This window comes from Leptonotus elevatus, chromosome 7 (assembly GCF_054856555.1).
Source record: "Leptonotus elevatus isolate MCC_2025b chromosome 7, RoL_Lele_1.0, whole genome shotgun sequence".
In the NCBI taxonomy this organism is placed as follows: Eukaryota; Metazoa; Chordata; class Actinopteri; order Syngnathiformes; family Syngnathidae; genus Leptonotus; species Leptonotus elevatus.
Window position 1 is genome coordinate 24,891,093 of NC_141245.1, and position 25,535 is coordinate 24,916,627.

Genomic DNA, 25,535 nt, shown 5'->3' on the forward strand with positions numbered 1-25,535 from the left:
TGAAGCAGCACTTAGCTGTAATGCTGCATGTAAATGGGGGGGGAAAAAGTTATCAACAGAAGTGAAGTCAGCCCAATAAATAAATGATTTTAAATCCAGCCAAAGCCACGTTGAGCATAAGAATATGGCTTTGATGCCATCTGGTGGCATCTTGTTGACAATCAGCTATGTTGAACTAATGGGAGGAACTTAGGATACTTGACTCATTAGTAAAAAGTGAATATTTTGTCCAGAATGACTTTAAAAAATTTTTTTTTACATTTGCTGTCGACTGAAGATGACATCACCTGTGCTGAGGAAGTAGGTAACGACCAATCATGGTTCACCTGTTTTCTGGCCTCAGTCGTTACCTACTTCCTCAGCACAGGTGATGTCATCTTCAGTCGACAGCAAATGTAAAAAAAAATTGTTTTTAAAGGTATTAATCGTACAAGTTATCAAATTTATTCTGGATCAAATATGAACTTTTTACTGCTGAAAATGGCTCAATGTGTCAAGTATCCCTTTAATTTAATCGGGCCATAGACAAAAAAACAGCTTTTCTGCCGTCTATACGTCGGCAGTTAAAACCTTTTTTTTTTTTAGCGTGGCCGTCAATTCCTAGCGGATTTGGCTTGCTCTCGCGCGGCAGGCCTCAGATAGCTGCGGGTTCGAACGGATGGTCGCGCGTGAGCAATATCCGCCGCTTGCGTTGAACCCGGGCTGAGGACTGTTTGCAACCCCCGGCGAACACGACACGACGCATCCCAGGATATTGAATGACGATTTCCCCGAGAGGGAAGCGCGCTGTGTTGTTTTGAATCCCTTGGCAGGCTTCAAAAGAGGTTTTTGAGGCGGAAGCTCGGCAACCTTTGCGGACCTCTCGTCGGCTCCGTGCGGAATTCCGCGACGGGTGCGTGGGAAGGGAAGCCATGCAAAAGCCGCCGAGCAATGCATTTGATATTTAAGTCCGTCTATAAGATGTCAGAATGCTTTGCGCAAATCAGCGCAGTTATTTACGGACATCTGACAGCACGAGACATAAAACAGAATCATTCCTTGCGCAAGCTCCCGAAACTTAAAGCGCCTTTTTGAGTTCCCTTTGAGGTCACCGTGCTCGCTGTGTGCGTGTGCGTGTGTGCGCGTGTGCGCGTACTGTGCACAACTACATGCGGTAATGTGTGTCACGTTTCCCGACGTATCGCTTGCATGCCCGGCGGCGCAGGAAATGAAAGAATATAAACTTGAGAGAAGTATATTTTTAAAGCCTTTTAAGTCTGCTCTGTTCAGAACCCCTTCAACACTCTGTTGCTTAAATCAGTGGCCTCTGTGGGAGAGGAAATGTCAACGCTATTATGCACACTTCTGATGGTAATATGTGTGAACAGCAAGATCGAATCATCTACAACTTTAAAAAAAAAAAAAGAAAAAAAATCCAGTTTGGCTTACTTTTAAATACTACACTTCAAATCAAATCAGTGAATATTTAAGTGAATTCAACATAAAAGCCAGTCTGGCTCAGGTCTGCAGACTCGGGTCAATTAGGGTTCATGTGTGCACTTCAAAGCAAACATGGTGAAGCAGCGTTTCGCTGTTATGCTGCACACCCATGGCAGAAGCTGCCAATAGAAGCCACTCCCCAGTTTCAATACTTTTAAATCCAGGTAAAAAAAAAAAAAAAGCTGTTGCAATTCAAAGCATTTTTTTTTTTAAATAATGTTTTCCAAAATAGTGTTTTTTTGGGCTCGACCGATATGCATTTTTTTAGGCCGACGTAGATACCGATTTTTGGCAGGGAAAAAAAAACACAATTGCCAATTATTTAAAAAAATATATTTAATGCATAAAATTAATTTAATGCATCCAAGGTGAGTACAGAAGAACGTTGCGATTGAATTCTATTTATTTAAATAATTATTTTTTTTCACACACTGGGAAGTATCTCTGCTTTTGCTCCGTGTTATCTCACCTGTGGTTTTGTGTTTCCACAGCATTTGTGTGTGAATAGTCATTATTTGAAGGAAAAACACTCCCGAAGTCAATGCTAACTTCCTGTTAGCATTTGAATGGGATTCTCCTTTCGCTTTTAGCATTAGCGCTAGAGCAGAGCAATGTTTTTAAATCGAAACAAATTGTGTATTTAAATATACGTTGCGTGTAAGTCTTATTGTCATGTGTTTAGTTTGACAGTTAACTCCAACTGGGATGTCATTAAACAGCTTAAAGGACGCTTTAGGGACAGCACAATAACCAGAATAGCATACGCTACACACTTGCTAGTTGCTAATGCTACGCAAACGAAATGGTGCGTTCAGGGCACTTTCGCAGTGTCGCAAACTTCGGTTTTCTTCGATGATAACGCTAGAATAGCATACGCTACACACTTGCTAGTTGCTAATGCTACGCAAACGAAATGGTGCGTTCAGGGCACTTTCACAGTGTCGGAAACTTCGGTTTTCTTCGATGATAACGCTAGAATAGCATACGCTACACACTTGCTAGTTGCTAATGCTACGCAAACGAAATGGTGCGTTCAGGGCACTTTCACAGTGTCGGAAACTTCGGTTTTCTTCGATGATAACGCTAGAATAGCATACGCTACACACTTGCTAGTTGCTAATGCTACGCAAACGAAATGGTGCGTTCAGGGCACTTTCACAGTGTCGTAAACTTCGGTTTTCTTCGATGATAACGCTAGAATAGCATACGCTACACACTTGCTAGTTGCTAATGCTACGCAAACGAAATGGTGCGTTCAGGGCACTTTCACAGTGTCGGAAACTTCGGTTTTCTTCGATGATAACGCTAGAATAGCATACGCTACACACTTGCTAGTTGCTAATGCTACGCAAACGAAATGGTGCATTCAGGGTACTTTCACAGTGTCGGAAACTTCGGTTTTCTTCGATGATAACGCCAGAATAGCATACGCTACACACTTGCTAGTTGCTAATGCTACGCAAACGAAATGGTGCGTTCAGGGTACTTTCACAGTGTCGGAAACTTCGGTTTTCTTCGATGATAACGCTAGAATAGCATACGCTACACACTTGCTAGTTGCTAATGCTACGCAAACGAAATGGTGCGTTCAGGGCACTTTCACAGTGTCGGAAACTTCGGTTTTCTTCGATGATAACGCTAGAATAGCATACGCTACACACTTGCTAGTTGCTAATGCTACGCAAACGAAATGGTGCGTTCAGGGCACTTTCACAGTGTCGGAAACTTCGGTTTTCTTCGATGATAACGCCAGAATAGCATACGCTACACACTTGCTAGTTGCTAATGCTACGCAAACGAAATGGTGCGTTCAGGGCACTTTCACAGTGTCGGAAACTTCGGTTTTCTTCGATGATAACGCTAAGGGAAATGAATTGGCCGATTGTTTTGCCCGTTGTTTGAAGGCTTTAGAATTAATTGGCCCTCGTGTTCTTGCACTTTGTTGTTTTAGTCATTTTATAGTCAGCTGTTGAAAATACGGACTTCCTATTCCAAATTAAAATGATGTTAAAAACAATTGATGACATCTGCTCATTAGTGCGGTTCATTTGTAAAAATGAGTCCGCTTTTGACTTTTTGACAAACGCGCGCGGCAGTTTTGAATTCCTTTCCCTTCGTTGATGATTCCGAAGCACACGCTTGGTTTTCCACGAGAAGTCCAAAATTGCGTTGACGGCGGCGGACGCGTGTGATTTTTGCGCGCTTGTCAGAATTAGCCGTGTTTATTTCGTCTCGTCGGGCTTCTGGCTCCGATGTGCCAATCCAAACATCAGCACGTCTGCTGATCTTTTACAAAACCACACTTTGATCTCCAGCCGACATTGGATTGTTTTCATTTTGTTTCTGTTGCCCTGAAACGCTTAAAGCGCTTCCCGCCATCTGCCGAGAAGCGCTCCAGATACGAGGCAGAGCAGGAAGTGGACTCAAACGTGACCCCTGCGAGACAAAAAGGTGCCTGCGAGGCGAGCGATCGGACGCTTTTCTGCATTTTCGCAAACCCGCCGTCAAAGTCGGCGACGGGCTGATCGGTTCATGATCTCTGACAAAAACGGGCGCGGGGCACAAACATGCGGAGGATCGGAAAGAATCGGAGCATCCGTCCGACTTTGTGATCGATGTCCCTCAAGGTCGGATTCTCTGATGTTTTCCAAAAGAATACCCTGCGTAATGAATTGTCTTGCGGTGTGAGCTAAAATAAGCAACAATAATTGGGACGGATTTGAGTATTTGTCCTCCATTCTTATCGAGCAACAATCATTTGGTCGTATTTCGGTTCTGTGGGTTTTTGGTTGTTGAGGGTGTTCTTGTTGTTTTGGTCTGTGGTTGGTGTTTTTTGTCTTGTGTTGCCGGTTTCTTCCCTTGTCCCGTTATGTCGAACCACGTCCACCCGTGTGTGTGTCTTCCCTTCCCCAGGTGTGTCTCATTAGTGTTGGTGCGTTCAGGCCCCGTCCGGACGGAAGCAAAGCCGGCTCGGTTCCTCAAAACAAATCTCGTCCACACGGAAGCATTTCAAGACTTGCGTGTGTCCAAAAGACGACGCTGAGGACGTTTTAACGGCTGTCATGTCGATGCCAAGTCTGGGGTGGCGCTGTAGCGCAGCCACAGAAAGTACGGAAAGCGTAGAAGAAGAATCAGCCAAGAAGACAAACACTTTTTTTTTTTCTAACTTTATTGCAATTATCAGAGCAAACGTGGCTTTTGCATGTATCGAGACAACATGAAAAAGACGAACACAGGAGAAGTGACAATGGCGGGAGATTCAAGTACAACACGGCTTGTTGAACGTGGGAATAAAGAAGCACAATATTTTTGCTGCAAAAGCGTAAGCAAGCTAAACGACGGCGACGCGGCTATCCGCCATTGTTGTTGACAGACTGACGGTTCGCGTGACTTGAGAATTGGATAAACGGTGAGAAACTTGCGAGGATACATTGAAGCTGGCTTTGGTGTGGGCGGGGCCTCAGTCTGTTGTGTTTGTTCACTCGCTGTGGGTGCATTACCGATGTTATGGGTCGAAGGTCGCGCATCAAGTCATCGCCACAGCCAAATCATAGCCACTCCGCATCAAGTCAAGACAACGTCACATCACGTTCGTTCCAGTCATGGCGACCAGTCTGCTCATGTCCCGTCCAGTCATGGCGACCAGTCTACTCACGTCCCGCCTAGTCATGGCGACCAGTCTACTCACGTCCCGCCCAGTCATGGCGACCAGTCCAGTCATGCCACTTCCACTCATGGCCACCAGTCCACTCATGTCCCGCCCAGTCATGGCGACCAGTCTGCTCACGTCCCGTCCAGTCATGGCGACCAGTCTACTCACGTCCCGCCCAGTCATGGCGACCAGTCCAGTCATGCCACTTCCACTCATGGCCACCAGTCCAGTCATGTCCTGCCCAGTCATGGCGACCAGTCATGGCGACCAGTCACGCCACGTCCAGTCATGGTTGTCTGCTCACCTTTTTTCCCTGTGCTTAATAAAAGTCGCAGGCATTGCACTTGATTCCTGTTTCCGTGCATTTGGGTTCGCCATCCCTCATCCACTCACATTCCATCAGATCAGATTCGAGCGTCCAATCAAACCCGGCAATGACCCGATTACGTCTTTGAAAGATGCACCCATGCTGATAATCTCGCTCAATTTGAAGATATTCTTCCTTCCGATTCAAATTAGAAAGCGGCCGGATTTTCCGATGTTTCTGAAAGATTCTCTTTTCTGATTTTCCTTTTGGTGTGGCTTTTTTTTTTTTCTACCGCTGAAATCTGCTCGGAAAACCGCAAATGGTAGATGCCAAACCTGTTCAATATTTACCATGTGAAATCCTTACGTGCGTAGTCGTCCACTGCAAATTAGGCCAAGCTGCCAAATGTAACAATAGCCAATCAGGAAGCTCGTTAACGCCGTTGCTGGGCAGAATAGAGGAGAAACTGGTTGTTGAATGTTTATAAGAGTTTGTGACAACAAACGTCATTTCCTGCTAAGCGAACACGTGTCGCGTTTATCTGGCAACCCTGAAGTTGTGGGTTCGATCCTCGGCCTTGGTGACCATGTGGAAGTATCCTTGAGCAAGATACACCCCCCCCCACCCTTATTGTGTGGGGTCACTCAAAAAAAAAAAAATAATAATAATATTTAAGATGTTCATAGTTGCTGTGTGCAGAGTGTGTCTTATTTCCCTTTTTTTTTTATTATTATTATTTTTTATTTATTTTATTTTATTTTATTTTTTTTAAGAGTGCGTCTTATTTCCAACATTTGATCCAACGCAGAGCCGCCTGCCGCCCGTCAGGGGGGAGGGGCTCTTCGGCGCCGACGAATGCGCCGCAAAAATGAAGCCCTCCTTTTTGTTTTGCGCGGCTGCGCGCGCGAAGACGTCGAGCCGCAGGCGGATGATGAAGACCCGCCGCAACCTAATTGCGCTGTCTGTTCAGCCTCGCCGCTTGTCACGTCTACCAAAAGCGGCGAACCGCGTCGCTAATCGACGGCGAGCCCGTTGGTCTTTCAAGATGCAAACGTTGCGTTTCATCGCTGACCTTGTCGGGGAATGAAAGCGAACGTACCTGTGATCTTCAAACGGATTCAGGCGGGGGAATATGTGCCCGCCTTCATATGCTGCGGCATGTGGCGTGCTCGCTCGCTGTCGATTGGTCTCCAAGGAAAAGTCGGAAACGTTCATTTTGTGGACTCCTATCGTATAAAGTTAATGGGGGATGAACTGTGGATCAATCATCGGTAGTGATTATCGGAAATTTATTTTTATTGTAATAATTTCATTTGTATTACTTATTAATAAGTAATAATAATACATATAATGTATAATATATAACAATGTAATAAAAAAATATATATTATAATTTATATTATAATATTTTGCATTTGAAAAAAATCGGTAGCGACTTTTTCAAAATCTGACGATTTTTTTATTTAGGAAATTTATTTACTTCTTTAAGTTTCCATTGAACTTGAGCTTCTTTTTTTTAAGTTGAAAATGATGTATATTGTCTAAGATTGATAAAGAAAAAAAATCTATCTTTTGAAAAGTTAGAACAATTGTTCAATAATAATTCATGTTTTAAGACATTACAACAAAGTCAAGATTGGCATTTGTATTTGAAAAAGATTTGACTGCAATATTTTACCCCCCCCCCCTTTTTTTTCCCCACTGAAAATGAATATCGGCCTCCTTGACTACTAATAATCGGCATCGGTATCGGCCCTAAAAAAAAAGACATATCGGTCGATCTCTAATCAACAGTTTCCCTGATGCATTCATTAAATATTGTTTGCACAAGAATTTGGGGGGGAAATTTTGCAGAAATAACATTAAATAACGGAACATGTAACTAAACTATTTCCATGCGACTCCCGTAAATAAAAATAAATACCATAAACATTGTGCTGTGTTTGTAAAAAAAAAAAAAAAAAAAAGTCCAACTCCAAAGTTGTCAAAATGTGCCAAATAAGTCATCACCGTGAACGTCCCTTGATTTCTTCTCGACAGCGACAGAAAAGGACGAGCCGGTCGAGCTGAAGACTTTGGTCTTCCAAAGCGTTCCGAGCCAGAGCCCCGAAACGGACCTGGTTCTGGAGGGAGACGAGGACCCGGCCGGCCTGCTGCAGGAGAAGGAGGCGGACAACCTGGCCGGTAAATTGATTTTCTAAACTTAACTTTGTCGTCACGCGTCATCGCTTTGGCTTCCGTTTGTCATTTGGGATGCGCGGAGTCGTCGCATTCGTATTTTGGTGGCGCGGCGCAGCCACAAAATGGAGGAGCAAATTACAAACATAATGCGGCTCAGCCTCGGGTTCGCAGGCTCTTCAGATGAAATAAAAGCAACAGTAAATGCCACTGGGGATTATTCATTTATTTATTTATATTTATATCACAGTATTTAAAGTGCTGCTGCTTTTGTTTGCAGTGTTCCTTCCCTAAATAGAAGACAAACTATTAAATGTCCGTATTGGGCATTGTCATGACTCGTTAGTCTTCCGTCGGCGCCAGATGGGCCCGGTCCGTCGCACATCGGCGGCGGAGGCTCGGCCTCAAAGAACGTCCTTTCTGCAGCGCCACCTTTAGCATTTTTTGTTGTTGTTTTTGTGAGGCTGGAGCGGATTAATGGCATTCACATTCATTTCAATGGGGAAAGATGTTTTGGGAGACAAATGTTGTCATGGCACAAATTGGACTCGTGTCTCAAGGCACCACTGTTTTTGTTACAGAAGACAAACTACTGATGTTGCTTTTTCTTAAAAAGAAACAACGTGTTAAGTTCAATTAAAACATCAAGTAAATTGTTTCCTTAAGTTTTCTACTGTAAATGAAATTCTCCAAAATTTCTACATCATTTCTGAATTTTAATTTTGTTGTTGTCAATTTTTAAAAATAAAAACTGTAGGGAGTTCATTTTTTATGAAGTGAAAAATTCAATAAATCCATAAATGAAAAGTGCATACAAATGTAGTTAATTTGTAAAAAGTTTCAAAAGATCTTTGCAGATAATGAAAAATTGTCTGAATATGTGAATTCTTCTGAAAATTGTCAAAACTGAACCTCTCACAAATCCTGACGAAAACCCTCAATTTGTTACGTTCTCTCGCATCCGCCGCTCGGTGAGATGCCAACTTTATTGGCCTTCAGATTCTGAAAAAGGCCAACGCCGATATTTGTCAAAATGCCAAATATCGGCATCGATAATAATAATCGATAATTGGTCGAACCGTATTTTGAATTGCTACACTATTCAAATCTATTATCCTATAATATGCCAAGTACCGCCATTGTGATCAACATTAAATACAGCAGCAGATTTAAGTGTTGAGCAAAAATGAGACCGAGATTATATTCCTAAAAATGTCTGTAATATTATTCATATAAACCATTGCAACCGTTTGAACATTAATACTACGTTTAAATATGTTGACATTAAAAATGCATGTAAATAGTGAGCCTCTTCTTGCATACGTAACAGACGCACGTCCCAATACTTTTGTCCACGCCGAGCTTTCTCTTTACTTTTCTTTTTCTTTTTTTTTTGTCAAATGACACAAAATGCGGGAATGAGCTCGCCGCGCACATCATCACAATCGTCTTGGCAAAGCCGTCGCTCTGCTCCAAAGCGCGCCAATGCCGAGTGCCAGTACGATCTCATCGGCGCTCTCCCACTGAGGGGGGGGGGGGGGGGGGTGACCGAGAGGCCAGACTCTTTCCCGCCAACCTCCACAATGAAAAAAAAACAAAACAAAAAAACTGATTACTGTTTGCAAAATGACACACGCCCGTTGAAAGATGCTGTCGCCGAGCCACGACGCCAGAGAGGCGTCGACGACGGGAAACAGTAACGCATCCACGGAGGCTTTTGTCTTCTTCTTCTTCTTCTTCTTCTTCTGGATCGTCAATTCCTACTTACCATGTGCACATGCCCCCTAGTGGCTTTTTATAGCACTGGAATGAGATCGTAGTCAATGAAGTTTGAGTCTTGAAGGAAAGCAGCGACATCACCGAGTTGGCTGTTGATCATCTCCGCCCCCCCCCCCAAAAAAAAATTTTTTATACCATGTTTACACACATATATATATATTAGGGGTGTCATGTAATTTTGAATTAATTTAAAGTTCCCTTAATGCCATTAATTATTTTAACGCACGATTAATGACCACCCGTTACTTGGAAAGGCTGCAATTCCAGTCGCAAACGCAGCGGACACGCCCACGTCAAAATTGAGCAGAAATACATTTCATAATAATTTCTGATTTGTGGAGACTGGGGGTTAAGTTCTGTTTTACAATTTAAAAAAAAAATTGCACAAGTGACTTAACCTTAAAGATGAGATAGCTGTTAATATGAAAAAGAAAAATGCACTGATCTGTCAGCGTCTTACAAATGCAGTTATGCCATCTAGTGGCAGAAAAATGATAAAACAAATCAATATCACTCCTTTTTTTTTACAGTACATCTTTTAAATTTTAATTCCATTTTATGAATTATTATGAATGACTAAAAGATGCAGCCATATTTTTATGAGTTGAATATGTTTTTTCCACATTTATGCTAAGAGTATGAAAACTCACTGTACATTTTCTTGTAAGTTTAGAACAGATATAACATTTGCGATGAATTACGATTAAAATTTCTTATGGCCTGACACCCCTAATATATCAAAACAATTAGATGCAGTTTTTAGTTGTTGTTTTTTTTTTTTTAGCATGTAGCATTTTGCTCTTTGGCTAATCATTACACAAGCGGGGGTAACATTGTTTGTGTGCATCAGACTGCTGAAGCCGTTGGGAGCTGCCCCAGCGTCCACTGGCAGTTTCTCTCCCTCCCACTTGTTACAATAAGTACGATTATATATCGGCGATGCATTTATGAGCTCGCCGAGTTCATGCAAGCACGAGGGAGGCCATAATGAGACATCTGGGACGCCATCCTTGTCCGCAGCGGCGCTCATCCTCGCCAGCCTTGAGGGGTGTGAGGAGCTCGAGACAGCTGTGATTATGGACCAACACCCCCCCCCCCCCCTCTCTACTCGACCCCCTCCCCTCCCCTCCCCTCCCCTCCCCCGCACAGCAAGTGCTGCTGGCATGAGATGTTGAGGACACTCAGCAACTCAACACACTCAATGTGGAGGGTTAAGGTCAAGCCTGCCTGCATCCGCACTCAGAATAATATACTAATTATATGCAGGCATGTTCATGGACGCCCCAAATGAGTCACGTTAGGGTCCATGTCAGACAAAAGACTGAAAGTGTGTGTGTGTGCGCGCGCGTGTGCGTACATGTATAGAGCATTGTGGTATCATTTGAGCTTCTTCTTTCGCTCGCTCAATCATTTGAATTCTGGAGCATGTATTGTAAATTCAATAAATATTTGGTATTTTTGTCAATAATAATCACCGTCGTGCTATTGTTTTTAAACATTTGTAAATCTTTAAAATGGACATGTAGTTTTTAGCTGCGACGTCAAATCGTTTTTCAAGAAATATAGTTTCAGCAAAGCTAACATGTTTATAGATAATGATATGTATTTTATTAGCTTTTGGTGAGCGTGGTTTTACGGTCCACGTTTTATCCAGGATATAGTTTTTATTTTATTTATTTTTTTAGCATGGTTTGCATGCCACAGACACTTTATTAGGTACATCTGCGCCACAAAAAAAAAATCGATACAAAAGCTCAATTTCACATATTTAATCAGGTTTTTATACACAAAAATGTGTCTGTTGGGTCAACACGTGCACCTTGTAAATTAACAATATTCTTAATCCTGTATGTCAAATAGTTTTATCATTATTTAAACCTGCAACATCAGATCTGGTTTTAAAATATTTTGTTCAAGAAAATATTCGACTGATGCTTTAGTTTATGATGCAGGGAAGAGCACACACGTGCATATTGTTCAATAAATTCATGTGGCGGAGTTTTGTTCTTCACGCCTTCTGTACCTAATCAAGTGGCCAATATGTGGGCATATGCAAATTGATTGCTTTTTTTATTTTCATTTTTAATAAGAACGCTTTATTATCTCGTGGATGCATTGTGGGTAATTAATTATCCGCCACCCTGCCTTTACACAAAAATGAGTCTTTTTCACCAAAAATGTTTCCAACTGTAGAAGAAGAAAAAAAAAACCGAGTTGCTTGAAGCTAAATGTGGCGGCCTTCATTTTATTATTGCCTGCATGTAAACATGGCAAGGCCATCGCCTTAATTGTGAAACGATCTCCGAGGGGGGAGATTAAAATGTTCGTAATCCTCTTCTCCCTGCAATGTGATGCCGCACCCCCCCCCCCCCCAAGACACACACCTATCTGCGCATGCGCGTCTCGCAACGTCGCCATACGAAAAGCATTTATTACACCCAATAACAACAATCCGCTCCTCATCTGGTTGCCATCAATGGGATGATTCCGGGTGACGTCACAAACACCGTCGAAACAGGGGGCGGTTTCAAAAGGTTGCGCTCGTCGTGTGAATCTTTCTAATTGGCCCGCGGACGCGGATGAAGACGGATGTTGCGTTCAAGTGGCTCCTCTTGAATGGAAGAGATCGATAAAGATCCGCCGTTCTCCAGTTTGCCTCTCCTGACACTGCGCGCGCGCGCGTGCGTGCGTGCGTGGGCCCAGCAGGGTGAACAATAAACATGTGACAACAGCAAGCAACCTGCTGCCTGTGCACGTTTTTGTTTTTTTTGTTTTTTTATTGCCGATCATGTTCCTAATATTTCGCTCAACAATGTTTCACTCTTGTTTTTGTGCTCGTTCGCATTATTGATGGCTGACATTTTGCATCATGCATTTTATTTTTTTAATGATGCAATCACAATTCAAGTGCAATTGTGGTTGCTGTGAATTAACGACGATATTGCGAAATAGAAATTTGCATGTGATTTTACATTTATAATCCAAACCCTAAAAATTCAAACGACGCCATTGTGTGTCGATCGTGGCACTTTTTTTTAAAATAAATTATTCCACATTTTTCTTCCTTTACGTTTTGACGTTCTAATTTGGTGACTGAAACAAAACAAAACCTTTATTCAATTTTTTTAATTTAATAACCCAAGCCCTGATTTTTTTTTCCTTCAATGCATACATTTCGTTTCTTTCTGTACGTTTGTTGTCCTTTGCGACGACGCGTATTGATTTAAACGTTTGCAATCAAACGACATTTATTTTTGTTTCTATATGAATAACACAGAATATGCTCTTGTAGTTTGTCAAGACTGATTTTAAAAATAATAATTTCATTACATGTTTGATTGTTTTTTTTTTCTAATGAGGCGACTGCATATTTTGTGATGATCGAGATTTTGCAATAAACTAATTTTTTTTGCAGCCCAAACCTTGAGAAAAAAAAAAGATTTATTTTCACTGTACGTTTTGCTTTTATTTAATTTTTTCTAATGTGGTGACCCAACTTTCTGCAAAAAAAAAAACGACATTTTGATTTTAGATTGACAATCCGTGAAAATTAAACAAAAACGAAAGGGTTGTGAGTGCTCTTAACAAATCATAATACGTTTTGTTTTTCGTATTTTTTTTTTTTAAATGTGTTCTAATGTGACGACTAACGCAACGGCGAAAGAAAACAAAGCAACTACATTATAATCTGCCGTGACATTATTATTATTATTATTATTATTATTTTTTTAATCAAATGCCGAACTTGCACGAGCTGTTTTGTTCGTGGTAAGGTTTTTTTCTGAGCGTCCCTCTGAATGGGTTGCACGCAGGCCCGGTGGCGCTGAGCAGCCCGGCCCAGCTGGTGGCGCCAGGCCTGGTGGCCCGCGGGACCCTCACCATCACCAGCAGCGAGATCTACTTCGAGGTGGACGAGGACGACCCCGCCTTTAAGAGGCTCAGCCCCAAGGTCAGATGCAGGAAAATGCACGTGTATGCAGCACCCCCCCCCCCCCCACACCCAAAAAAAAAAAAACCCCAACAACAACAGAACCTTTTCAACGCCTTTTGACGCCATGTTGTTACGCAACAAATCACATCTCCAGTTTCAACTCGATGAGCTGATCCAAATTGAGATTTGCACTTTTGAACAAAAAGCATGACGTCGAGCAAATACATTATAGAACAATTGCTTTTATTAGCTCTTTAAATTAAGTAGGTGGCAATTTAAAAACAAACAGATCACAGATGTTAGAATCCAGTGTATAGTTCAAGTGCATTTCTTTTCCTCAATTTTACCGTCATATATATTTACTATTATTTCATTTAAAAAAAAATCATGGCAGAGCAAGTTTTTTTTTTAAAGGAGAAAAGAACAGCCAATAAAAAATAAAAGGATATTTAAATTAAAAATTCAAGTAAGTCGATGGAATGTTTCTTTAAACAGAAGCTTTACACACAAATGTAAACTTTGCAAAAATAATAATAAAGTACACTCAAAAAAACAGTTTGGTCAAAAATAACAGATCAAAATGTCTTCCCTTTTCGGACCAGCATCTTGAAATATTATGGATTTTGTTTTGTTGACGTTAATGATTCATATTTTTGAAATGAACTTCAAACTCATAAATGGACCGATTTACTTTATGGGTCAATTGGACCCAACTTTCTGGGTTGTTTTATACAAAAGGACCCCATTTTCGTTTCTTGACTCAAAGTTGGCCCAAATCGACCCAATAGGTTCGGTCCATTTTTTGACTCATATTTTTGTAAGGGGTAGGACTGGATAAAAAAATTTTTTAAACTTCTTTTACTCCCTTTTAAACATGCAAGCTGTTCCTGCTTCGATTTTCTTTTCTTTTTTTTTGACCCAACTGTTTTTAGAGCGATAGGCAGAGGACAAAGCGTAGAGAGCAAAAGTATAAATTATTATTTTTTTCTAGCAGAGAAAAAAAAGACACCAACATTCACAATGTGACTGGAAGCACAACATTTACAGTATCAAATGTAAAGTCTGGTCAAAGGTTTGTTCTGAAAGTATTTAGCGTTTTATTTTTGTGTGCGTGAAGCGCAAAAGTCCGGTTTTTTTTGTTGCGCGCGTTTCGTTTTTTTTTTTCTCCACTTATTTATTTCCCCCCCCCACTACGCATTACCTCATGAGCGAGCTTCTCTCTCAGAGCTTCTCGAGACTTTTGGGGTTGGTGAGGATCTCCCTGGCCAGCCGCCACGTCTGCTTGGCGGCGTTCTCCAGCGCCGAGTGCGGCTTTCCCTGGAAGAGGTCGAGGTTGGGCAGGAAGTAGTGCGGGCAGCGGCGGCACTGCAGGCACGAGATGAGCTGCAATAGAATCCCGTTGAGGCGGTCGCCCAGGCAGTTCTCGTCCCAGTCGGCCTCGCGCGGGTGCTTCTCGCACTCGTACGACACCAGCGACTTCATGTGGTAGTTGTTGAGCGGCGTGCCCGGAAGCTCCAAGTGGCGGTCGCGCAGCGTCTTCAGCACCGACAGGCACTTCTTGCGGCAGCCGCCCAGCTGCAGCCGGTTCTCGGCCTCGGCGAACTGCAGCACCCACGCGTCGCTCTCGGCCGAGCTCTGCTTGCCGTTGAGCGAGTAGCACTCCTTGGACAGCAGGTTGAAGCCCTCGGCCTTGACCTCGGCCACGCGGTTGGGCCCCGGCCACGGGATGTGCGGCAGCGGCCAGTGCGCGGCGCTGCGCGGCCAGATGCCGGTGCACTTGAAGGCGGGCGTGATCTGCACCACGTAGCGCTCGCGGATGCGCAGGCGCACCTCGCTGGTGTCCGCCACCATCTTGACCACGTCGCGGTAGCTGCACTTGTCCACCGCCTGCGCCACCAGCGTCTGGAAGCGCGAGCGGATCTTACGCGCCGACAGGTAGCCCGAGGCGGTGATGAACTCCACCCACAGCGACATGCTGCGCTTGCGGCCGTCGCTCAGCTTGAGCACCGCGCAGCCGGGCAGCGAGCCGTCGTCCACGAAGTTGAACACGCCCATCTGGTTGAGGTAGAGCACCACCTCGAACTCGCTGGGCGAGATGACCTCCAGGCCCTCGAAGCGGTTGTCCATCTCGCTCAGCGAGCTGATGAAGCGCGGCTCCTGCACCTCCACCTCCTTCAGCACGTCCGACACCACCTTGCACACCTCGCGGATGCTCTTGGACACGGCCGCCTTGCGCGACTGGCACTTCTCGTTGTAGTACTTGTTGAGGTGGTACACCAGCTTGGCCTGCGCGGCGATCATGTTGGGGCAGAGATCCGGGTTGTACACCGGAGTCTCGCAGTACGCCGACGGATCCAACGCGGCGGTTTGCACGGGAGCCAATTTTAGAGGAGAAAAGGGGACTCTTTACCGAGAAAAACCCGATCGGAACCGGGAGAGGGAGGGGGGGGAGGGAGGGAGGGAGGGGGGGTGGCGGAGTGGAGCAGATCGGAGCTCCCGGGACACCCGCGAGACGCGCTCACTCCTCCTTCAGTCACTTGACATGACTGAAGTCAAATTGCTGCGATTGCGAGTGAACAAGAGAGAGAGGAGGACGAAAAATAGATTTAAAAACAAAACAAAAAAAACACCCCAAAAAAGTCCCCCGCCGTCGAAAGTGTGCTTGCGTGCGCGCAGACCGGAATGAGAAACCGCCGCCGCTGTGTTTGCTCTCTTCTGGCGGCGCGCGCGCGCACGCGCACCCCCGGACTTGATCACATGGGCGGGGCCTAGGGCTCGCCCGACCAATGGCCGCCTCGCTGCGTCACAGCGGCTCCGCTATAGTCGAGAAGGCTTCGTCGTCAGGCCACAAAAGTGCAAGTCGACGCCTGAGGACATTCACACGTCGCACATGCAAGCTAAAAAGGGGGGAATAAGAATCATAATATTTTTGGGTTGGTTACAGTTTTATGATTTTTCCCGTCTGGATTGCGTTGATTTTTTTTTTTTTCTAAAGTACCTTATCGAATTTTAGAAATGGCAGCTGCTCGTTGTCATGTTGGGAAATCAATTTCAATTCGTTTGCCGTTATTTGATTCACATTTTTCTTCACTCAACTGGATCCAACTGGACCGTTCGTTTGATGTCATTTTCAAATGTGTCATTTGACACGTATAATTAATTATTCAAAAACTATTTTCCAGTCGTGCATGTCTTCAATTCTGATGATTAGGGGAACCTTAAGCAATTGTCTAATTTATTTTTCCATTTTTATTATTTGCTGACCAGTTTACGAATAATGTGCATGCTATAATCACAATAGGAATGCGTTTAGGCCACTACTAACTTTTCTATTTTCATCGATTAATCTGTTTGTATCAATTAATCAATGAATCCGATTTTTTTTTTAACTTAATTGAATCCGATTTTTTTTTTTAACTTTCCATCACTATATTCAAAAATAGGACATTACAAATGGGAAATGCAGAAAATGTATACGAACATAAATTCACTTACTGGTTTGGTGCATAACATAAAATAAGCAAAAATGTTGATCATTGCTTTCCAAAGTAAAAGTGATGATTGAATTGTTTAAAATTTTGAATTAAGATAATAAATCTGCTTTGATGGGGGACTAAGAAATGCATGAATTTTTACAATTGAGAGGCTATAATTTTAAACATTTGGGCAATTTCATAATAATCTCCAAACAATTTCTCCAAACTATTAATAGATTATCAAAAATAATTATTGATTAATTATCAATTAGTGGTTGATTAATCGATCATTTGTAACACCTAACTTACCCTTATATGATAATTATTGTAAACATTTGGACCAATTAAAGTACATTACATAATCAGAATGTTGCTTTGGAGATAAGTGAATTATGAACTCCTAATAATTGTTGTAGTTCTGACGTACACACGTGTCCATTTTCTAGTCAAGCTCTTTTTTATGTGTGTGCCTGCATGTTTTTTTTTGGGGGGGGGGGGGGGATTCTTGAATTTTGCACTAAATCCTTTTAAGTCTCGCATACACTGACTGCCTCCATTTCTTAAAATAAATAAAAGGAAGAACAAAGACATGAGAAAGAAGCGTTAGATGGATGGATGCGACTTTTCGGGTCTACGCCATGCATGCGCCCCCCCTAGTGGCCGTAAATGGAATAGGCCATGAAAGGTATTTCCAGATCCGATTGTCCGCTTCCGATCGTTGGGCCTTAACCGAGACGCGGTCGCATGCCGCAGGTCGCCTTTGATCTCTTTGAAGTCCGATTAAAGCGATAAATATTTCGAGCGAGACAAGTAAAAGCTGTCCCGTTTTAAGACGTTTGTTCTTTCCCGCTGAGAAATGGCAATGCTATTTATTTACTGTCATTCACAAGACAAAAAGAAAAAGAATACTAAGCATGTCATTAGGCCACAATGTTTGTCATCGTTCACACAAGAATCCCAGACAACATTCTTACATATGACTGTAAACTGGCCTCCCTTATTGACATATTTTCCGTCGCCCCTCCCCCCCCCCCTCCCTCCCTCTCTCGCTCCCGCTGCGGCCCAGCCCGCCACGTTTTATCAGAACCAGACCGCGTCCGCCATTGCCGCCGAACAACGCCGCAACGTCAGGATGCAGGAACCTCCCGAGCGCTCTGCTGGTTTCTCGGCCGGGCTCCTCCGCGAGCTTCTTGGCCCGTCCGTGCGTGATACCGGCGCGAGGATTTGGCCCAGATTAGCGCCTCCTAATCTGAAGCATGTGCCGTCTTGTAAATGCGTCACAGAGAGAGAGAGAGAGAGGGGGGGGGGGGGGGGCCTTCCCGGCGCTGGTTTTGGACACTTGAGTGCAACGCTCTTGACAGCATTGTTGCTCGTTGAGGCCCGCCACTTCCAGCACAGGCCCCGTTTTTTGACCCGTGCGTCCTTATTGTATAAATCAACATGGCGTCTCCTGCTGTCTGCCGGCAATTTTTACCAGAGCATGTGACCCCGTTTTCAAGGCCTCTTTTGTTTCCACGGCGTGGACGGGGGGGGGACACTTGTATGCTTCTCGTCCTCCATTTTTCTTTGGCCTTTTCTTCTTTATGAAGACTGATTGTCCTGTTAACGTGGCAGGCGACTGCGGGGTCAATCCTACTTGACTGGAAATTCCCTCTCTGACCGCAGCACTCGTGCTTCTGCAGCGGCCCGAGGTGATGTGGATGCATCTGTTGTCCGGACATGTACGTTGAAATCATCAAAATTCATTTGGATCCCTACAACTACGCATAACGGCGGTGTCGGGCAGACTCCTCGCACCCTCAAAATGATCACTTTTCGGGTGACCCCCAAAAACGGCGCGATTGTTTAACCATTGGCGTTGCATTGTCAAAGAGAGCAAGATATTTACAATACTTTGGATTGGTCATGAACTCATTTGCTCCCCAAAACGTATAAAAACGTTATATTCCAAATATGTGCATGGTCCCAAAAACGCATTTATATGTTTTTTTAAATGTTTTTTTTTTTAAATGCAAGCGCATACTGAAGGCTTTGATGCAGCCTCTGAACTGAACTGAACGCTTAACGCAATGGTAGTTATTACAAAAAAACGGCCAGCAGGTGGCAGCAGAGTATAAGAGATCAACCAGGGCCATGTTGCAAGAACCTCTTTTCCCCACTGTTTTAAACAGATTTGTGAATAATGATGAAACTTAGCTCTATTCTAATGCTAATTGCTGCAAAATAGAAACCGATAGAAATATACTTTTTTTTCCTGATGAAAGAAGAGACTCTAATCTTTCTTTTGGTAGGTTCCATGTTTGTATAGCAAAATATCACAAAATTCTGTGGGCCTTGCAAAATAAGTCAAAATCCAATAAAACAACCGGGAGCGAAGGGGGTTGCTTCAGTGAAAATGGCTGTGAGTGAATGAGTTTATTTGTAAAAAAATAAATAAATAACACGAGTGGACTAACCAGTAGTATAGATTTGTGAAAAAGATACGAAATGTATCAAATTGTGACGGACAGGAAGTTTGAGCCGGACGCTCGCGATATGCAAATTGTGTGTGTATGTGCTCGGTCAGTGTGATGTTTGGGAAAGTGCGGAAAAATGTCCTGAGCATCACCACCAGTCTTTTGGTGGGCACAGAAAAGTCTCAAGAATTCATGCCTGAAAACATCCAGGAAGTCCGATATCAACCATTTTAGGGGCTCTTTGGCAACGTTTGATGATTTTCCAAAAGAAATACTAAGATTGTAAGAATGAAGCCGCTTTTTCTTAGCAGCATGACATTTTTTTATCTTGAGTAAACCTCCATAAAAGTCTCAAGAAGTCAGCCATTTTTTATTTTCTTAGCATTGCACAACTGTCTGGCATATGTGCTTCTGATTGGCCTCCAAAAAAATAACGGCCAATTTAAGCAGATATAGCAGAAGATTCTTTTTATTTTTTTTAAACATGTTTTTCCTATAGTGCTTTTCCACATAAAAATATAAATGAATAATAAACACATTTCAATCGCTGTACTTTATGTTGTCAGCAACCTCATATAACGGCGGCCAATTGTGATTGGCATGTTATTCATTTTAATAATCCAATTACTGAAAGAACAATTAGCCATGAAAGTTGTCTTCTTTCTCAGTGCTGCAAAATTAAGTCATTAGCACACAAATCTGAAGTTTGTACGGAAAAAAAGCACATGCTAGCAATTACTGTCGCTCTCCCAAGCTAATGCGCAGATAAGATTAAGAGGATTTAATAAACAATGTATTTCTGTATAAATCAGATTAAAAATGTCAGATGCGACGTTCCCACTGTGAGCAATAATCTGGCGGGTGTTTATGATATTGATGGTCACATGATGAGATGGGTGGTTGTTTTTTTTGGGTTTTTTTTAGTTAACGGAGCATTATTATTGTTTTTATTATTATTATTATTATTATTCCCCGACAATATGGTGTCTCTGTAGGAGGCGGACTCATTTTGCCGGACCCCCCTTTGGCTTTTTGTCCATTCATTTGTTTTCTCCACCGCTGGGCTTCTTGTGAACGTCGCCTGGAGGGCTCGCAACCTTCCCCGCCGGATCAAGCCAATCACGTCAAGCGCACACTGGCACAAACTTTTAACTAGCGCACGTCACACGTGCAATTTTCTGTGTGTGTGTGTGTGTGTGTGTGTATCTCTCTCTCTACACACAACAAAGGTGGCCAAAGTGTAAATTAAGAAACGTAATTGATTGTCTGGGCTTCATTCGGCCCTTTACACCCCCCCCTGCCCCCCCCTGCCCCCCGCCCCCCCCCCCTGCAATATGCTACGCTTGTCAGCCTTTGTGATAAATTACATGCGTGCATTTGCATGAATTTAGCAGCACTGTGGCTCGCACATGAATGTTTGGCAAATTAAGAGTTGGGGAAATGCACAATTTGCCTTTTGAAAAAATGAACGTTTCATCATTTGGTTGCCAAATGAATCATTGTTTTTTTTTTTTTTTTTTAACATTCTCACAAACTGGTAAAGTGAATGCTCGCATTCTGTTAAATTGTTGAAAAAATTGAGCGTCCAAAGCCAGTTTTACTTTGCAACTTCAAGTTTGGTAGTCGTGTCGATCTTGGGTTGACCTGCAAAAAAAAAAAAAAACTGAACAAGCCATTGCAAAAACACACAGGAAGTCCGCCATTTTGTTTGGACAGGACAGTTTTAGGGTCAATTTGTGTTGTTGACTCATCATAAAAGTACAATAAAAAAAAAAAAGTCAGCCCCCGAAACCGGTTTAACTCACCAGTCGGAATTTTGATAGGCACGTCTGTCATGAGTAGACCAAACAAAGTAAGCCATGTAAAAAAAAAAAAACATACTGGAAATCAGCCATTTTGTTTTGAAGGGACCATTTCAGGGGCAATTTGGCAAGTTTCTAGACTTTCCATAAAAGTACTAAATTAAAACAAATCCAGACCCCAAAGCTAATTTCACTTAGCAATTAGAATTTTGCGAGGCGTTTTCATCACGAGTAGACCAACAAAAACGTCTCAAGAAGCCGTATCGGAAAACAAACAGGAAGTCAGACATTTTGCTTTGACATTTGGCAAAGTTTACTTGCAATAAAAATGGTCAACTTTGAAAATTGGGCTGCAGAGGTCAGTTTCATTTAGTAACTTGAATTTTGGTCATCTTATCTTGAGTCATCCTGTAAAAAAGAACATTTGCCATTTTTGTTTTGAAACAGACATTTTACGTCTGTTTCCAGGAGCGATTTTGTCCAATTTCTACCAAACTGAACCCAACACAGACGGCTGAAGCTAAATTGTCGATGTGTTGTCGTGGTCGGGTGAAGCTTTTGAAAATTCTGCCCCCCGAAGCCACGTTCACTTCGCAATATGAAATGTATCATGATTGACATACCTGTCTACTTTGGGTGGGAATCTTTGACTGTCTCACGATTCGATTCAGATTTTTGGGTCTCACGATTCGATTCAGATTTTTGGGTCTCACGATTCGATTCGATTCAGATTTTTTGGGTCTGCGATTCGGTTTTGAAAATGTTTTGATTCCAAATGATTTAATTGACAACGATTTCTGCTTCAATTTATAGATGTGCAAAGAATCGTCATGAACTATTCCGGTCTGACTCGCTAATGCTAATGCTAATGCGGCACTCAAAAGAACGACTGTTCATACAAATCGCTTCAGAGAATGCATGTTAACATTACTCACCGGCAGACGCTCTTCATATGCTGCAAAAAAATAATAATATTTTTTTAATCTACTTTCTAATGTGGCTACAACTTAACAGTGTATGAGAACGAGCGGAACCACACTGCCCCTAAGTGGCCAAATCATGTACAACATGAACAGCGCTCCCAATAAAGGCACACACAAACAAAAGTAAGACAGTATAAAATAATTCTGGTTTTGATTTTGGGACATTTAAAATCTTAATAAATGTCTACCAAACCCCCCCCCAAAAAAAGTCATGTCCGTAATCACACAGGAAGTCAGCCATTTTGTTTTAAAAGGATGCCGTCAGCCATTTTGTCCACACCCTTGTGATTCACTGCCAGTTATTTTCAAAACTACCGACACCTCCTCCAGATTTTGGAATTGTGCGCTGAGCTGAGCAGATTTTCATTTCCTCGTGGTTTTTGTGGTCAAAACAAGCAGCATATTAATCTTGGTGTCGCGCGAGGTTGTCGGCCATCTCCACGTGGGCGGCGTAATCATCTGCCCACTGACCCCGAGACGCTCGTCTGCGCTTCCCTCGGAAGCCCTCGCCTCCGCGCGTTCCCCAAATCCACCTTGCCTTGAAGATGAAGCGCGGGAAACAAAAGAGGACGGAGCCAAAGCGCCGCGCCGCCGACGCGGTGATCGAATGGCGCCGGGCCTGTGATCCAAATTAGGCGAAGGTGCCTAAATAAGGGATGAAGGGTTCATAATTGCCAGTCGTGGAGATGCGAGGTGGCGGGTGCCAACTGTCAGAGGCGGGCTAATGATGACAAATGTCTCGCTATGCAGATCGCTGCTGCTGCCGCCGCTGTGAAGAGAAATGCAGCGGGGCCTAATGAGAGGAAGCTTGTGTGCTTATTTAATGACCTGCACGGAAACAAACGACACTCACTCAAGCTTGATGTTGTTAAGGGCCAACATAAAGGAGCCGGAGCCGGAGCCGGCGCCGGCCGCTTCTCCTTCAAGCATTTTGCGCTTTAAATAACATCCTCAAAATCATGTCAAATGATTACGTGAACGTTCAGTTACATTGAACGTGTTTTTGTCTTAGCCGGTCAGTGAATAAAGATAACAATAAAATAAAATAAAAAATAATAAGGAAAGAAAGTACGACGGCGTATTAGCGCCACGTAGAAATATATATTTTTTTAAAGGGGTGCGGGCAATATTCAGAGAAAAAAACTCGCAAATTTGCCAATTTATAGTCGCAAATTTGCCAATTTATAGTCGCAAATTTGTTAAAAAAATAAACTAATAAATTTGTGAGTTTGTAAAGTTTATCGTTTTTTTCTTGCAAATTTTTCACTTTATAAACTCGCAAATTTACAAAAAAAATTCTCGCAAATTTTGCCACTTTATAAAGTCGCAAGTATACCACTTTCTAAACTCACAAATGTACACGTTTTTATTATCGCAAATTTGCGACTTTGTAAAGTGGCAAATTTTCTATTTTTTTTCTTTAACTTTAACATGTAAAACGAACCTCTAAATCATGCTGATGAGGCTTGTCGGAGGACGAGTAGGACATTCATAGTTATCATGGCAGTCGGGGTGACTTTCTTTTGTGGTCCATGTGCGGTGTTTTGCAAACTTTCACCATATTTACATCCGTAAAAATTACTCGCATACACATAAAATTGACACGTAACCGCTTTTTACTTCCGAGTGTCCTAATTGCATTTTTTTTCAGTTTGTTTTGTTTTGTTTTGCTAACCCAAATTTGCATTCTGGGCAATTATTGGTTTGATGGATTGGAATTATTCTGTTGAATTAACAGCAACAACAGAACAAAATGTGTCCTGGCTGGTCCACCAATGCCAGCGTTAGGAATGTAACAATAACGGCAATATCGTGATTAAAGAATTAAAGAATATTAAAGATGCCACACAATATCGTCGTCGTCATGTCGCGATAATAAAAGAAGCACATCTGTTATATATATTAATAAAAAAACGATGTTTGTGCTTTGTGCTGTTCTGGCACCCTCTGGTGGTTAGTTTATGAGTGCAGTTAAATTTTAATTAGGAATGTTTTGGCCACTGCTGTGGTTATCGCTCCTATAAACCAGTCATATCAGCCAATATTTTTCAACATCTTTTTAGGGATTCCATACATAGTTTGACCTTAGAACACACCTCCAAAACGTAACATTAGCACTGATGCTAAAGCTAACACTAAACAACGACTGTCCTGGCTGCTCCGTCAATATCCGACCAATAAAGGTGATCCGTGGATTTCCATCCTCATGCAACCTTTCCACTGCTGATATGATTCCAATTTTGCACCCTTGAGTATTGGCAGATACTGATATGGTTTCGATACAATATCAGCGAGAAAAAAACTCTGAAACTTTATAAAGTTTATAAACACTTTATAAACTTGCAAATTTACGAGTTTTTTTACTCTCACAAATTTGCCACTTTAAGTGGCCCAAAAATGTTTTGCTTTTTTTTGGGCACATTTTATTCTCGCAAATTTGCCTCTTTATAAACTCACAAATTTATGAGTTTTCCCCCCCGCAAATTTGCCACTTTATAAAGGGGCCCAAAAAATGCTGGCTTTTTTTTGGCACATTTTATTCTCGCAAATTTGCCACTTTATAAACTCACAAATTGATGAGTTTTTTTCTCGCAAATTTGCCACTTCATAAAGTGCCAATTGTTTTTTTTGCCACATTTTGTGGCAGTTTTTTTCCCGCAAAATCTGCCACTTTCTAAATTGGCAAATTTGCGAGTTTTTTTCTCGGAATAACGCCCCCACCCTCTAAAAAATATATATGTATACGTGGCCCAAATACGCCATCGTAGCTTTCTACTCTCTTTCCTTATTATTTTTTCTTTTCTTTTTGTGTTATCTTTATAACACTGACTGGCTCGGATAAATCACATGGTTCTCGAGTGAGCCAAATTTGTTTCCTGAGCTTTTTAAAGTGCCAGCGAACACTAAATCCTTCTGGGTCAGCAGTGTCCCCGTTTAGCGTTTTGGCTGCTTGCTTATATTGTATGTTATGTTATGAAGCAGTGTTTTTGGAGGTCGGCAGTAAATCGGACTTTTCCGCCGGCGCTGTGACGTCGGCCTCATGCTAATAAAAGAGCAAAGCAGGAGTGTCCGCGGCCCGGACCAGATTTGCCCAATTTGTTGCATGAATAGCTCTTGAAAGGCTCGGCGGCCCTCACAAAGGGGCCCTCGTCTTTGTTTGCTCTCGGCCCATCTGTGTCATCTGCTGGTCCGTGCAAGGGGGCGGAGTCTCGGGGGCGCTCCCCAGCGGCGCCGCCAGTTGTTTTATGGACTCGGCGGAGTTCATAAGCCGGCCCCTACGCCCATTGTGCGGCGGGGCCAGCTGACGCGGGTGAATGGACGGCAGCATATTGACACATCATTTCCATTAATGAATCGGACGAGCCGGCCTTGTTTCCACCGCTGATTTATGTCTGCCGGGCTATCGTTGTGTGTGTGTGTGTGGGGGGGGGGGGGGGGGTGCTCCTCACCCACCACGACACGTAATGCCGACACCACACAAGACTTTCTTTT

At 42.8% G+C, this 25,535-nt stretch overlaps 2 protein-coding genes across 2 annotated transcripts in view; one reads left to right on the forward strand and one right to left on the reverse strand.

Moving 5' to 3' along the window:
• nbeab (neurobeachin b) overlaps positions 1-25,535 on the forward strand; it is a 263,722-nt gene that overhangs the window by 144,762 nt on the left and 93,425 nt on the right. The window contains exons 38-39 of the mRNA XM_086080779.1: positions 7,479-7,622; positions 13,208-13,344. Coding sequence (XP_085936905.1) covers positions 7,479-7,622; positions 13,208-13,344 — 281 coding nt within the window. The remainder of the gene's footprint in view (positions 1-7,478; positions 7,623-13,207; positions 13,345-25,535) is intronic.
• Positions 13,549-16,056, reverse strand: mab21l1 (mab-21-like 1). Its single transcript, XM_086080780.1, has one exon. It carries the CDS (start codon positions 15,625-15,627, stop codon positions 14,548-14,550), a length of 1,080 nt encoding a protein of 359 aa, XP_085936906.1. The 5' UTR covers positions 15,628-16,056; the 3' UTR covers positions 13,549-14,547.